The 16,088-nt window shown below is 39.9% G+C and overlaps 1 protein-coding gene across 1 annotated transcript in view; it reads right to left on the bottom strand.

Annotated features, from left to right (window-relative positions):
* Positions 1 to 12,371, bottom strand: part of HS6ST1 (heparan sulfate 6-O-sulfotransferase 1) — an 886,905-nt gene extending 874,534 nt beyond the window's left edge. The window contains exon 1 of the mRNA XM_044070227.1: positions 11,687 to 12,371. Within this exon, the coding sequence (XP_043926162.1) occupies positions 11,687 to 12,180 (494 nt within the window). The 5' untranslated portion in view covers positions 12,181 to 12,371. The remainder of the gene's footprint in view (positions 1 to 11,686) is intronic.
* Between the last annotated feature and the right edge of the window lie 3,717 nt (positions 12,372 to 16,088).

The following is a 16,088-nucleotide window of genomic DNA, read 5'->3' as shown; positions in this document are numbered from 1 at the left end:
GCTGACTTGTCTAAACATGGACTAAACTCTTGGCTAGGCTTATAAGGGCCTCAAGGCCAATACCCTATAGACATCTGTCATAAAATTCATTACCATCTGGATTATAATACACCCTTCAAATGTACCAGTCCAAATACTTAATCCAACCTGAAAAACAGAATGAGTTCCTCACAAACATCTTGGGAATGAGCTCCCCAAGAGTCTACAAGCCACATCTCTCTGTCTCCTAAAATGTGATCTTTGCTCAACCTACAAATCTATATAAAACCCTGTCATGCTTGACCTACTGCATACCCACCGACTTGTAGCAACACAAATACAGCAAAGAGACCCAAATCAATACTGAAAGAAATAGAACTTGCTGGTGTGACCACTGCCTTAAAGAACTCCCTATGTCTGGAACAAACTTCTGCTCCATTATGCAAAGCATGTCTCTCACTATTTTCAAAATCTATTTGGACTTAAAAGAATAGGAAACTGCAAATTTACCTCAGGTCTAACCACTCTCTCTCAAAGGCAAAAAAACAAATTAACTGGGTGAATTGCAGTTTCTTAGGCTTCACAGGGCTTAGCTGGTCTGCCCATTATCAATCTATGGAGGACAGCTTGGCCCACTTTGTCTAACCATATTCTTTCAGTCTGGGACTGGAAACCCTGCTTAACATCCAGCTTACTTTCCTGTCGCCATTAAGACTTTATGTGTATGTTGGAACAAAGTATTCCTGCAGTCTCTCTCTTCTGGAAGGATGTTAAATCATACAACACCCTAAAGAAAAAAAAATACTGTTTGATTGTACTACTCAGCAAATCATCAATACCTTCAAAATTGCCCCAGACAGAGTTGTGGTGTTTCCTTTTAACAAGATCCATTCCCCATCACTTTTCTTCAGATTCTAGAACCAGTGTTCACATTTCCTGAAACTGGTACCATACAGCACACACACCCACATTCCATCTGCTCTTGAGAAATATGCAATCTCAGCCAGTCTCCAACCATCCCAATGCATCACAGATATTAACAGAAGAAAACCAGCAGCAGCCTATTAGCACACTACGCAACAATTCAAACAGGAGAGGTAAATCATAGAAACATGCACTAGTCTCAGGTTAATCATACAAGAACCAAGCAGTCATGTACTCAAATTTACTATGTACTACAGCCCACCATAGCATCTTTCTTGTGGACTGCTACACGAGGCTGCAAGAATAGTCAAATACAGTATTATGAAGCCCTTCTATCCAAAACCACAGAACAGGGAGAGAGAGGGAGATTAAAAGCACATTTACTTTTTCAAAGTTGATCACTTAACTAGACAACCCCACCCCAGCTACCTCATAAAGCAACTGCATGCAATGGGCCTTAACCACTACTAGAAACTGTTATTGACTAACAGAAACATTTGCTGAGAAAGCCAGCTTCTTCATACATACAGTGAGGAACTGTTGACAAAAAAATAACATATGCCTTCCTAACTACACAGCCGTTACTGACAAAAAAATATATATATGTATGAAATTACAAAAGAATTATAACCATGTAATGATACAAGATTTTATAACACTCCATTTTCTTTGCTAATTGAAGATTTATTTTTCAGTTGCCAAGTAACTAACAGCCCTTTGCTCTGCCATAAAATCTGTCAAACAGCATTTGTTTGTTAAACCTAAATGTGTCTAACGCACTGTTTATATTTAAAGTGGTCATTAATGTTACAACCAATAAATCCCCATTAGATCCACCATTTTAAACGTATCGCACACTCCTCAGTGAGAGACACTAATGCAAACAGTTCTGAACATATTTGCATTAAAGAAAAACTTATCAAGTTGCCCCCCTTTGTGAATCTAAATTTTGCCCTACTGTTTAGCTAAACCACTTCCACTACAAGTGATCTAGTACTGTATACACGAGTGCAACACAAAATGGAGCGCCCCCCCCCCCCCACACACAGTCAGCCCAGCAGCAGGTAGATTACCTTGCATTACTTCATGCAACCTTCATTCCATCATTAACACCCCACTTTACCTTCACTGCAAGTTTTCACACTACAGTACAGCTCACCAAAAACACATAATGAAGTTTCAAAGCACCCAACCTGATGCTACTTCGATTCCCCAATGCCAGAACTTCTACACCATTAAGCAAAGCACTTGTGGGCATTTTGAAGGATCAGCAACTAACTTATTAGCAAGTGATTTGGAGGTATTAGGAAATTGGAAACCCATGCAGATATAAAAAAAAATCTACAAAAATACCACAGCCAAACTTATGGTAAACAAGCAAGGCAGCAGTGCTAATCAATGCATCATGCTACCCAAAAATGGCACACTAGTATCTAAAATGTAAAAACTGCAAGGAAAGTAAAGCAAACATCTCCACAACAGCCCTTTTTGGGCAGGTGGAGATGTGCATCCCAAATTATTATTCTAACTCAATCACTGTATTGGGTGGTACTTTCCCCAAAATAGGCAAAGATCAGTTTCAAGCAACTGGGCATAAGGATCCCCATCTGGATGTGGTGAACTGTGTGGTTATGTGAGCAGACTGTGGTGAATGATGTGATAATTATCCCATCAACATAAGGGTACATAGCTACAGACAACAGCAAGGCTACCACATGGAATTATGTCAAAAATTCAACACACAGTGTTTTACCCACCAAAATGCAACACAGCTGTCTATCACCCCAGCCAAAATGGCAAATTGTCTATTAGAGACTTAGGGACGAGGACCTATAAAAGAACCAGAGGATAAACTTTCTGAATAACCATGAGAACGGCAATTATTATTTGAAAATCCTGTTGGTCTTAAACCATGATTCTATTAACTTATCCACATTTGTAAACCAGCATGTCTCAGCTAACAAAACAGAATGTCAGAAAAATCAAAGTCACATTTTTCTTTCCCAAACACTGCAGTAACGAATTAAGTCAGAGCCATTAGAGTGGAAAGGTCCCCCCCCCAAAAAAACTACCATGCAAAATGACCATTAACACTCCACCACCAAACAAGGAGTAAGATGTAGAGGATCTCTGCACCATTTAAAGGTGTGAAGTCCGATCTAGAAACAGAGAGCGATAAAGTGAAAACATAACAGGGCATTTGGCATTGGCTTTACATACCTTAATAATGGCACTACTTCGAATGCATGCTGTCTCAGTAAATTGCACTTTTGTTGATCTGGCCTCTCATGAACATGTTAAAACCTCCCATTTGGCAAATCCCCCACCTCTTAAAACACACAATACATTAACAAATACCTAAACACATTGCTATTAGCCCAAAGGGCAACTATGATTGTTAACTAATTGAGTGTTTAACAGTGCATGACCTCAATTATCAGACAAGATGACTTTGTTTGCATGCCCTACAAGATACCTACAGTACTTAGGAAAACCTTGATAAGAGATGGTCAGATTAAACTGGCCCAATTTCTTACTCTGATCCATTTGTAAAGATAATGTACATTTTAATTTTGAGGGAAAACACACACACACACACACACACACACACACACACACACACACACACACACACACACACACACACACACACACACACACACACACACATTTTGGATGCAAGACCCTTGTGAAAACAAAGACACAAAAACAAAACTCCAATGTGTAAAATTAATTTTTGTGATAGGTAACTGATTATTCTACCAAATAAGATGAAACATGACAGAATTATTTTATACATGTAGATATTTATTTTAATTTACTTTGGATTAACCCAACTTCAAAGTATCCCTGGTGCGTGTGGTGGGTACTAAACTGGCATTTAATAAAAACATCAAGTACATGGTACCTACAACCTGATGTAAACATTACAACTTCAAGCAAGTACGAGTGTGTACGTAGGTCCATGCACGCACACACCAGAGATACAGGACATGTACATACTAATTTACATATTATAAAATGCCAATATGCAAATACATTTGTGCATACATTACACACATGCAAATATATGCATAAATATCCGAGTTTATATCACACACACACCCCTTTAGTCCATAATAATTACCAAGATATTTTCAGAAATGTAAAGTATAATGCAGCATCACAAAGGTCATTGCCAAAAAATGCAGTCATGCAATTATGAATCCAAAAACAAGTCTCTACTTGAATTTCTCAGACCAGCAAGAAACAGAGTATGTAATCATAGGATAACAGCATGCCTTCAGAGAAGGGAAAGTAAACTGCAATCTGGTGTAAGGCTGAGCTAATCAGTAATGTAAACAAGATGGCACATTGATAATACCAGCAAAGCAACCACGCACAACTCCTTCCAAATAAAGGTACACTGCTTGTTTGTGTGTGTGTGTGTGTGTGTGTGTGGGGGGGGGGGTGAATAAATAAAGACAAAACAAAGAATCTCTCTCCACAAAAATTATAGCCCACCCACTGTTCTGCTAACTGGCTCACTGACAGCTAGACAAGAGTGGTGTACCCCAAGGCTCTGTCGTATGACCACTTCTACTTGGCATCTACTTGTCTAATGTTAAAGAGAGAACATTAAATTGTCTGTGGCTGACCAAGTCTATGGACTTTTGCCATCTTGAAGGTTTCACCAACTTCCTCTGAAGATTTCTGGATTCTTCAAGATAACCCAACTCGACCAATTTTGGTGCCAGATTCATAGTCTATAGAGGAATGCCAAAAACAGGATCATACATGTTGGATAACTAGAGCTCTCACACCTACCACATAACTGACACCCTATCCTTAAAATAGGACATATTACAGACCTATGCAACTCTGACAATAATGAACTCTTCTCTGACCACATGTCCAATGCCTTTGGGAAAGTCTGCTGGACAGGCGCTTTTGGGTGCTGACTTGTCTAAACATGGACTAAACTCTTGGCTAGGCTTATAAGGGCCTCAAGGCCAATACCCTATAGACATCTGTCTATATATATATAAAATTCATTACCATCTGGATTATAATACACCCTTCAAATGTACCAGTCCAAATACTTAATCCAACCTGAAAAACAGAATGAGTTCCTCACAAACATCTTGGGAATGAGCTCCCCAAGAGTCTACAAGCCACATCTCTCTGTCTCCTAAAATGTGATCTTTGCTCAACCTACAAATCTATACAAAACCCTGTCATGCTTGACCTACTGCATACCCACAGACTTGTAGCAACACAAATACAGCAAAGAGACCCAAATCAATACTGAAAGAAATAGAACTTGCTGGTGTGACCACTGCCTTAAAGAACTCCCTATGTCTGGAACAAACTTCTGCTCCATTATGCAAAGCATGTCTCTCACTATTTTCAAAATCTATTTGGACTTAAAAGAATAGGAAACTGCAAATTTACCTCAGGTCTAACCACTCTCTCTCAAAGGCAAAAAAACAAATTAACTGGGTGAATTGCAGTTTCTTAGGCTTCACAGGGCTTAGCTGGTCTGCCCATTATCAATCTATGGAGGACAGCTTGGCCCACTTTGTCTAACCATATTCTTTCAGTCTGGGACTGGAAACCCTGCTTAACATCCAGCTTACTTTCCTGTCGCCATTAAGACTTTATGTGTATGTTGGAACAAAGTATTCCTGCAGTCTCTCTCTTCTGGAAGGATGTTAAATCATACAACACCCTAAAGAAAAAAAAATACTGTTTGATTGTACTACTCAGCAAATCACCAATACCTTCAAAATTGCCCCAGAGTTGTGGTGTTTCCTTTTAACAAGATCCATTCCCCATCACTTTTCTTCAGATTCTAGAACCAGTGTTCACATTTCCTGAAACTGGTACCATACAGCACACACACCCACATTCCATCTGCTCGAGAAATATGCAATGTATTTACCTCTCTCAGCCAGAGTCTCCAACCATCCCAATGCATCACAGATATTAACAGAAGAAAACCAGCAGCAGCCTATTAGCACACTACGCAACAATTCAAACAGGAGAGGTAAATCATAGAAACATGCACTAGTCTCAGGTTAATCATACAAGAACCAAGCAGTCATGTACTCAAATTTACTATGTACTACAGCCCGCCATAGCATCTTTCTTGTGGACTGCTACACGAGGCTGCAAGAATAGTCGAATACAGTATTATGAAGCCCTTCTATCCAAAACCACAGAACAGGGAGAGAGAGGGAGATTAAAAGCACATTTACTTTTTCAAAGTTGATCACTTAACTAGACAACCCCACCCCAGCTACCTCATAAAGCAACTGCATGCAATGGGCCTTAACCACTACTAGAAACTGTTACTGACTAACAGAAACATTTGCTGAGAAAGCCAGCTTCTTCATACATACAGTGAGGAACTGTTGACAAAAAAATAACATATGCCTTCCTAACTACACAGCCGTTACTGACAAAAAAATATATATATATGTATGAAATTACAAAAGAATTATAACCATGTAATGATACAAGATTTTATAACACTCCATTTTCTTTGCTAATTGAAGATTTATTTTTCAGTTGCCAAGTAACTAACAGCCCTTTGCTCTGCCATAAAATCTGTCAAACAGCATTTGTTTGTTAAACCTAAATGTGTCTAACGTACTATTTATATTTAAAGTGGTCATTAATGTTACAACCAATAAATCCCCATTAGATCCACCATTTTAAACGTATTGCACACTCCTCAGTGAGAGACACTAATGCAAACAGTTCTGAACATATTTGCATTAAAGAAAAACTTATCAAGTTGCCCCCCTTTGTGAATCTAAATTTTGCCCTACTGTTTAGCTAAACCACTTCCACTACAAGTGATCTAGTACTGTATACACGAGTGCAACACAAAATGGAGCGCACCCCCCCACACACACAGAGTCAGCCCAGCAGCAGGTAGATTACCTTGCATTACTTCATGCAACCTTCATTCCATCATTAACACCCCACTTTACCTTCACTGCAAGTTTTCACACTACAGTACAGCTCACCAAAAACACATAATGAAGTTTCAAAGCACCCAACCTGATGCTACTTCATCGATTCCCCAATGCCAGAACTTCTACACCATTAAGCAAAGCACTTGTGGGCATTTTGAAGGATCAGCAACTAACTTATTAGCAAGTGATTTGGAGGCATTAGGAAATTGGAAACCCACGCAGATATAAAAAAATCTACAAAAATACCACAGCCAAACTTATGGTAAACAAGCAAGGCAGCAGTGCTAATCAATGCATCATGCTACCCAAAAATGGCACACTAGTATCTAAAATGTAAAAACTGCAAGGAAAGTAAAGCAAACATCTCCACAACAGCCCTTTTTGGGCAGGTGGAGATGTGCATCCCAAATTATTATTCTAACTCAATCACTGTATTGGGTGGTACTTTCCCCAAAATAGGCAAAGATCAGTTTGAAGCAACTGGGCATAAGAATCACCATCTGGATGTGGTGAACTGTGTGGTTATGTGAGCAGACTGTGGTGAATGATGTGATAATTATCCCATCAACATAAGGGTACATAGCTACAGACAACAGCAAGGCTACCACATGGAATTATGTCAAAAATTCAACACACAGTGTTTTACCCACCAAAACGCAACACAGCTATCACCCCAGCCTACCACCAAGTGACACTATCTTCATCCATAAACCAGTCACTGAATTCATACCACAAAACGAGGAGCTGCAAATTTTTATATAAAACATTTCCAGTATAAAATTACTTCTCCCTAGTAAGAAATAAAACTTGAAGGAAAAGTAAACTCCCGCCCTCAAAATTCAAATTCTATAAGCACTTGTTTACTTCAATGCTCAAATCAAAATTTGTCAAACAAACCCGCTAGTGTATAATCCCCCCACTTCCAAAGTAAGAAAATTAATTGGTTGATAATAGTCAAAGAAAAGATGAAACGTTAACTAGAGTAACGAGCAATATCATGCAAATTATAAAAGAAAAACAGCGCTTTTAGCAGGTTCAGTCTCCATTAACAACATAATAACAACATAAATAAGACATGCCTATAAACAGCCATTTCATTCTAAATCAATTCTCTCATGTGCAATGAAATTAAGGGTGGACAAGAGGCGACAGCAGGTTGTATGTCTTCTTTTACAGCTAAAGGCAGTGTCAGTGGTCAGCAGATACATTAACAGCTGCTTAGCTGAACTCTGCCTTGAAAGAGAGGATTTGGATGGCGAAAGCAAGCTCTGTTTTATTTTGCACAGTGGTATCTATAGTCTAAAGCAAACAGGAAATTATAAAACGTCAGTCAGGAAGAGAGTTCAGAGTCAATATAATAAGAACCAGAATAGCATACTGTGAAAAAATGCTAATCTCCAAGGATGACAAACTAACTTTTAAATATTCAGGCAACCCTTGGTGCCTGTGCAGTATAAATTATCAGCTTTGTGTCGGGCAGTTCCCCACTGTCTAGCACTATGAAGTGACAGTTTACAAAACCTACGTTTTTTTTAACAAGAAAATCTCAAAGTGTTTCTTGCACATTTTGCACATCATAAAAACAATCAGTCTGATCACATTCTTTTAAGATACAGTAAATCATTAAGATCATAAATCAACAGCTACAGTCGTCTACTGCAAACTGACCCAAAGACTACATTTTAGTACAAGTTGGAAACCATTTCTAGAATAATGTTGGGAAAAAGACGAAAGAAGAAACAAAACATTCTGTAGCATTTTAAAATCATAGAAAATGCCTAAAGTAATACTAAACAGACTTCTTTAAAGAACAACCATGTAGAACCATACAAAATTTCACCACAACACTAATTCTGCTTGCAGCTTAAATTTACTGACTTGTTAACCGGGTTGATGCATTATGCACTTTAACGATATGGACATATATACAAAAATCTTCAAAATACTGATATAGCATTATATTAACTTTAAAGTGAAAAAAGTATTTACAAAAATTATACAAAGAATATTAAAAGCTACAAGGCAAAGATATGTATAATAGTTTTCAGACTTGTACCAACTCCTGTATTTTCAGTATGACTTGACAATAATACCTAACAGTTTGTATACGAAAACTCTAGAACTAGAGATGGTATTAGTACTAAAAGCAATCGAGACCACACACAATGTACACATTTATACAGTAAAAAAGCAGATTTTGTGATTTACACAACATACTGCAAAACTTCCCATTGCAAAATTTACACAAGAAGATGCACATGATTTTGTGCAAGCACACATCCAACTAAAAGTATATGACAGATATAAATATACATGATACAGATATACGTATTTAGACAAACAGCACACACATTTTATACTACTAAAAATGCACAGTCTGAATACAAGAGTCCAGTGAGCTTTGGTCTGGTTGTGCATCTTCATCAGAACAGCGCAGTTTGTAAATGGAAACTGGTAGACAAACATCCGTCTAGTGTGCTGGAAGCCATAGCCTTAACATATGGCAGGTACAATACACCATGTTGCACATTTCCATCCCCTGTCCCCAAACCACAAAAACACAGTTATACTTTCAAATGTGCATCCTGGGTTGTAAAAAGCTTGTGGCATACACACAATAATTTAAAGATTTCTATTTCCTTGTAATGTTCTGAAAGGTATCGGCCAGGTGGTGGCATAAGTTCATCCACAGCATTTAGTTTTGTGAATGTGAAAGAAAATTCTGTAGGCAAGTGCTACGTTTAACCATTTCCTGCTTCAATATTCAGGCATTCCAAAATATATCTACTAGTGCCTTTCCATGTAGAACCAAAAGCATCAATTAAACAAATGTCCACTTGTCAGAAACGAATGCTCAGCCTAACTTATGTTCATTCCAAAATGCACAACCAGAAAGAAGGCAACAAAGATTATTATGCTGTATAAAAAGTTGCTAGTTGATTAATGAAGCATTTGTGCCTGATCATATCGTTTCACAGCTGCATGTAGCTAAAATGATAAAGGAAGCCCGATCCTCCTAAGACACCACCTTAACTACAGGCAAGCTTCCTCAAACCTGTTATAGATAGGAGTTGACATCACTTCGCATGGTATAGAGCAACACCTAAACAACGGTATTCTAAAGACGAGATACATACTCTCCACTTAATGTTTACTGTACTAAAATGGAGCTATTAAAAACATTCTCCACCACTGCTATACTTCAGAACAAAAAATACATATACTGAATGTGTTTTGAAAATGTGCATACTGTATGCAATTAGGCATTTAACTTTAGTGGTGCAGAAAAACATTCACTGAACAGTCATTGTAAAATATGATAGAGTAAACGTATTAGCAATTGCACTGTATTATTTATAACAACAACAATGTGCACTATATTAAGACAGCCAGTCTGTATTTATTAAATTCACTGGTGTCAAGTACCTCAAGAAGGGCAGCATACTAATTCAGACATTGTGAAGGAACCACATTAATACATATGCATGGATGCTATTTATGACAGGGCCTGGGGTCCATTCCCGAGTACAATGCAACAAGGGCTGCAGTACGGAACGACAGCAGCAGCAACAAATTATACTGGCGATACTATAGAACAACGTAAACACACACACACACATCAAGAAAGCAGAGCAGCCGCAGCAACTATATGGGCTGCTCCTTTAACCGTCAATGAAAGGCTCAGAAGAGTCATTTGGTACTGGCCCGCTTTTGTCACTCCTGAGTTTTCTAGTTTGAATATAGTAGCCCTGATCTTGGTTAGCAGTGCAGGTTTAAACTCAACTTCCACACTGGGTGTACACCCAGTCACATCAATACGCTAAATACGAAACTCCAAATTAGACAGGGGGGCTTCATTTCTTTGCGTGCGGAAGCTATACTTAGTTATTTCTAACTGATTATTTGAAATGAAGACACCGGGAATGTGCCATCATAAAGGATGTCGCAGCTACCCGCTGCACTTAGTACAGTTTTTCAATGCTCAATCCTAATTCAGAAGGAATGACTGAAAAATAGAGAAACCATAACAGAGCTTGAACGTTTTTTTTAGAATATAAACTTAAAATGTTTTACGTTAATATATTATTTAAATAAAAAATATAAAAGCAGTGTCTGATGGAGAAAGTGAAATGTGGACAAGCCCAGAGAATTACTTGGGTGTTATTAGCTTCCCTAACGATTTCAATAACATCCAAATTCGAGCTTCGTACCTTTCCACCAGCAACATGCTGCTTACGCCCAGAAGATCACCGCTGAGACTGAACTGCCAAGGAAGCAAAACCAATTCTGTTCTGATTTCATACAGAGGCAGCAGCGAACCCCACTTTAAGAAGCGGTTCTGCGCATTTTGTGAATGTTGTAGTTCACAGTTTAAAAAGCCCCACGTTAATGAGCAGACAGCTGAAGCAACGTTAAGACCAGTAAGAAATAGCACACATCTGCCCTCGCCCATCTATAAACCTGACCTAGGACAACTGTGCATAAACACACTTGTAGTATGAAATGATAGTTAAAAGGTATGCAGAATGTAATGCGGGGACACCATACGAACTCCGCACTACTTTTCAGGTTCAAGAACTGAAGCACACAAACTGCCACAGAGCACTACACAAGCATGTTTGTTTACTACAGGTACGCCTCTAACTTAATAGCACATTGTCTGTGTCTGCAGGCTACAAACTTTAAGCAAGACCGCATCTAGATTATAAACAGCCTTTACACTTATTTAACACACGGAAAACGCCAGCATCTTAAACCACAGAGCAAAACCCCAGCTCAAACAGGTCCACTAATGACCGGTGCTACTGCCAACTTACCTTTGATCCTGGCCAGCTTTTTCCCTCTTGCTCAACACACCGGGAACGCAGCTCGTGAGTTCGGTCCAATCTGCATGCAGCCCACAGCTCCAGCCCGTGGAGAAGCGAGAGAAAAGCCATGTCTCACGCCGGTTGGGTCGGTAACATGTGCATTTCTTCTGACCCGGTCTGCAATCACACGGCTGCTCCAGGCGTACGTTCTGCACCAAGTGCCGCCCGAAGGTCGTACCGCCGGTTTTCTGGATATGTAGGAAGACAATCACCCCATCGGATTTGATATCAAACGGCACTGTCCGCTGCAGGTCCCGAACCGGGAAATAGTACTTCTTAATGTAATGTGGATCAGGAGTTGGGAACGGGTCTGCTTCAGGCTCCACACCAGCAGGGGACCAGTAACGGGGCAGCCCCGGCCCCACGTACTGATACAAGATAACCATGAACAGAACCGAGCCACCCACGATCAGCACGAACGGGCCGCTCCGCTGATCAGCCATGAGACCCACCGCTCACTCAGCACCATTTCCCAAAGCGGGCGGCGGGTTCGAGCCCTCTATCCCCAGATCCAGATGGGGAAAATCAAGCGAAGAAATTGCTATATACCTCTGATGTGTGCTCACAGCCCTAAATGTGAGCTATAAAGATTCATAGCTTCCTACTACAGGAACCACCATCACACTCTGACCCAGCATGCACAGCGACTCACTCACAAACCATCCCATGCCACACTCCAACACACAAACACGCTGTGCAGACTTTTATTTCTTGGGTTGATTGCAGCCGCCCGCACGATATTTACATACAACTCGAAATTAAGGCTTGAGATACGACCATAAACAGAGCAAAGGCTGTAGCCCTAAGCATAACCTCCCAAGTTACTTGTTGCCACAAAACCATTTCGTATCGAGGGAATACTTTAAAGGTTAGTACACTAAATAAGGGAGTAAATCAGGCTTTTACTGAGCGGAGGTTGGGAACAGTGTAGCACGGAGTACCTATGGGAACGTTAGCAGCATTGTTAGTAAAGAATGGCTCGAAAGCATGCTTACTTTTACTTTGCGAATGATTAAGACTGATAGTAAAAACTGAGGTAATAGCATCACACAACATTCTGGTCATTTCTGAATATGATAAACCAGTGGCTATTTTTCTGTACTTGTTTTATGGTGTAATATATGAGTAACATTGCTGTCAACCAATCAGGGACAAATTTCAACAGACTCAGGGACGCTTTTAAAATAATAGTTCTATTAACTTGAGACTTTAACAGAATAAGAGAATGTGAATTCATAGACATTTCCTGAAGGAACATAAGTCTGTAACTCTTAATCATTGTCATTATTTATTAAGTGTAATTCAGCACCTTTCCTCCAAAATGCATTAGTGTTAGTAGAGATTAAGAGGGACAGAGCTAAAATTTGAGTTAAAATCAGGGACAGTTGAGAGCTATGACTGAGTAAGTGAACTGCTGCGAAGCCCTTTTTTCAGCTTGGACCTGCAATCAAATGGAAAAGGTTATGCAACATAGGTAGGTGGACAATAGCAGGGGTGTAGCCAGAAATGTATATTTTGTACTCAAATCTTGTGCTGTTGCCACCACCTCCCAACTATCATTTAAAAATGTACTCCACTCTCAAAATGCTGCCCTATACATTTTATAGTTTCATAGTTTGGTACTAGGCTATCTGCCCTGGGGCATTTATAAGCCTAGCCATAGTGATGTGGCTTTCGCCACCCCATGTAATGGTACAAAGTGTACAGAATAGATTTAGAATACTGTGCCTCTGTCTAGTAGTGACACAGTGAAGACCCCCTTACATAATATAATTAGTTTACTGTGCCTCTGTCTAGTAGTGACACAGAGATGACCCCTGGGGTAAACCTACGATCTCCCATCCACTCGTCAAAATTTCTCTTGAAGAGAGTCAGTGAGGGGCTCTGCCTAACATGAACTGGGATTCTGTTCCAGAGTATGGGAAGCCTCTGAGTTATGAATCTGTCCCTCCAGCAAGTCCTATTCATATTTGTGCTGAGGTTCAAATCTTTACCTCTCGTGGTTCTGATGGATTTGGATTTTGTGAGGTGGAGCATGTCCATCAATTCCTGATTGGACATGGCCTTATACGTCAGGCACAGATCACCTCTGAGTAGGCGGTATGCTACTGAATAGAGTTGGAGTTTCTTTAGTCTGGCAGCATATGACATATGTTGGAGACCCTTGATCCTCTTGGTGAGGTACTTTTGGGGTCTCTCTAGCTGTTGCAAGTGCCGGGTGAGGTACATACCAAATGGGGCATTTTACTCAATCATGGGCCTGATAAGGGAGGAGTACAGGGGCACAATGACCTCCTTTGATCTGGATGTGAATCCCTTCATGATAAGGTGGGCAAGGTAGAAAGTCTTTCTAACCACTTTGGCAACGTGGGTGTCAAATGAGAGGTCACTATCGACTTGGGTCCCCAGGTCTCTGATTACTTTTTCTGTACTCAGTGGGTTACCGCCTATGTGATAATTTGTGGGCACTTTGTTTTTCCCAAAGGGGATGACTATACGTTTTTTGGCATTTAGTTTAAGGCCATGACTCCGGCACCAGTTGTCCATTTCAGTGAGGCCTTTCTGTAGGATGTATGTGTCAGCTGGTGTATCGACTATGGCGCCTAGTTTGCAGTCATCTGCAAACTTTGTCAGCCACAACCTTCCCATGTTTGCTTTCACATCTGAGAAATAAATGCCGAACAAGAGGGGTCCCAGGACAGAGCCCTGTGGGACACCACTTGTCACTGGCTTTGAGTCTGACATGGCTCCAGCGATTTTGACTTTATGGGTTCTATCCTTTAGCCAGTTTGCCACCCATCTTGTGACATATGGATTTACATTTAACTGTTGAGCTTGTCAATGATGCCAGAGTGGGGTATTGTGTCGAAAGCTTTAGCCAAGTCCAGGTAGGCTGTATGGACTGCTTTGCCCTCATCAATGGCTCTAGTGACTGTTTCGAAAAAGTCAACCAGGTTTAAAAGGCAGGATCTGCCTTTTACAAAGCCGAACTGGGTGGGATCAAGTGTCTGTAAGTCCCCAATGTCTCTGTTTATTAGTTCCATAACGATTCTTTCCATAGCTTTGCAGACCAGACTGGTTAAGCTTATGGGGCGGTAGTTACCAGGGTCAGTAGAGGTGCTCCTTTGTGGAGTGGGACTACTGTTGCTGTACACCAGTTTTCAGGTAGATATCCTGTAGTAAGGCTAAGGTTAAATAGCATTTTTATGTGCGGGTTTAGCTTCTCTTGGAGTTCACGTAGCACGCAACCCAGGATACCGTCAGGTCCCATTGATGCTGTGTTTTTAGCTTTGCTGAGGGCGGTTCTCACCTGGACATCTGAGATGACAGGGAGGTTACATTCAGCTGGGATAAGTATTTCTTCTTTTGGGGGTGAGGGAGGGGAGACATTTGCACTGAACCTGTCTGCCAGAATGTTGGCAATATCTGTGGGTTCAGTGTATTTTTTGTCATTGTGAACTAACTCTGAACATATCTGAGGGTTTCCGCCCAGATTTCTAACATAGCTGAAGAAAGGGTCTTTATTTTCAGTTGCTGCCACTTGTAAGTATATTTTCAGTTGCTGCCTGTATACAAATGCGATTAGGAAAGCATGTTTTTATAGTAATGTACAGTAGATAATAGTTCTGATAGTTCTAGAAATTTTATACTGTTTGCACTATAAGTTTTCTGAAAGATGTTTAGAAAAAAGTCCTCACCTGTCTTGAGTACAGTGTGTATGCCTAGCTACACTCTTGGGCAATAGCACTTCAGTACATAGCACAATACTGTAAATATAACTTCCACTTATAAGGACCTATTTAAAACTGCTTTAATAGCATTGCAGTTAATCTAAATTACACTGTTGCCTTAATAGAGGTAATTAAACCATGACCAGCATTTTGAGGTGCCGAATCTACAGCAGTCAAGACTACCCATTATACAGCTCTCAACATTTCCTGGTTTTGTCTCATATTGTTGACCTATTCTTCATATTTTTCTGGAAAATCCCTGAGGATTACAGTTGGTTATGTCAGACATTAGAGTTTCATATTTCATATTGTTCAAAAAAGACACACTGATGGAAAACCTGTTGTTGTCTTAACTCAACCTGGCTCAAAGAATCAAACCTCTTACTCAGTCCCAAGAAAACTAAGCCTGTGCTTTTCACCACAAAAACTTGACAAAATCAAAAGCAATCTTTTACCATAAAGTCAGCAAATAATACTGTAATTGAAACTGTAACTCACATTAAACTTCTAGGCATTACAATAAATGACAATGTCAAATATGACAAGCATGTACTGCATGCCATTAAATCTACACACCAGAAACTAGGCTCCCTTTATAGGATCAATGGATTTCTTACAGA

This window comes from Protopterus annectens, chromosome 4.part1 (assembly GCF_019279795.1).
Source record: "Protopterus annectens isolate FY-2018-M chromosome 4.part1, PAN1.0, whole genome shotgun sequence".
Lineage (NCBI taxonomy): Eukaryota > Metazoa > Chordata > Ceratodontiformes > Protopteridae > Protopterus > Protopterus annectens.
Note: the sequence above shows the minus strand (reverse complement) of the source record. Positions and strands in the feature narration are given on the sequence as shown.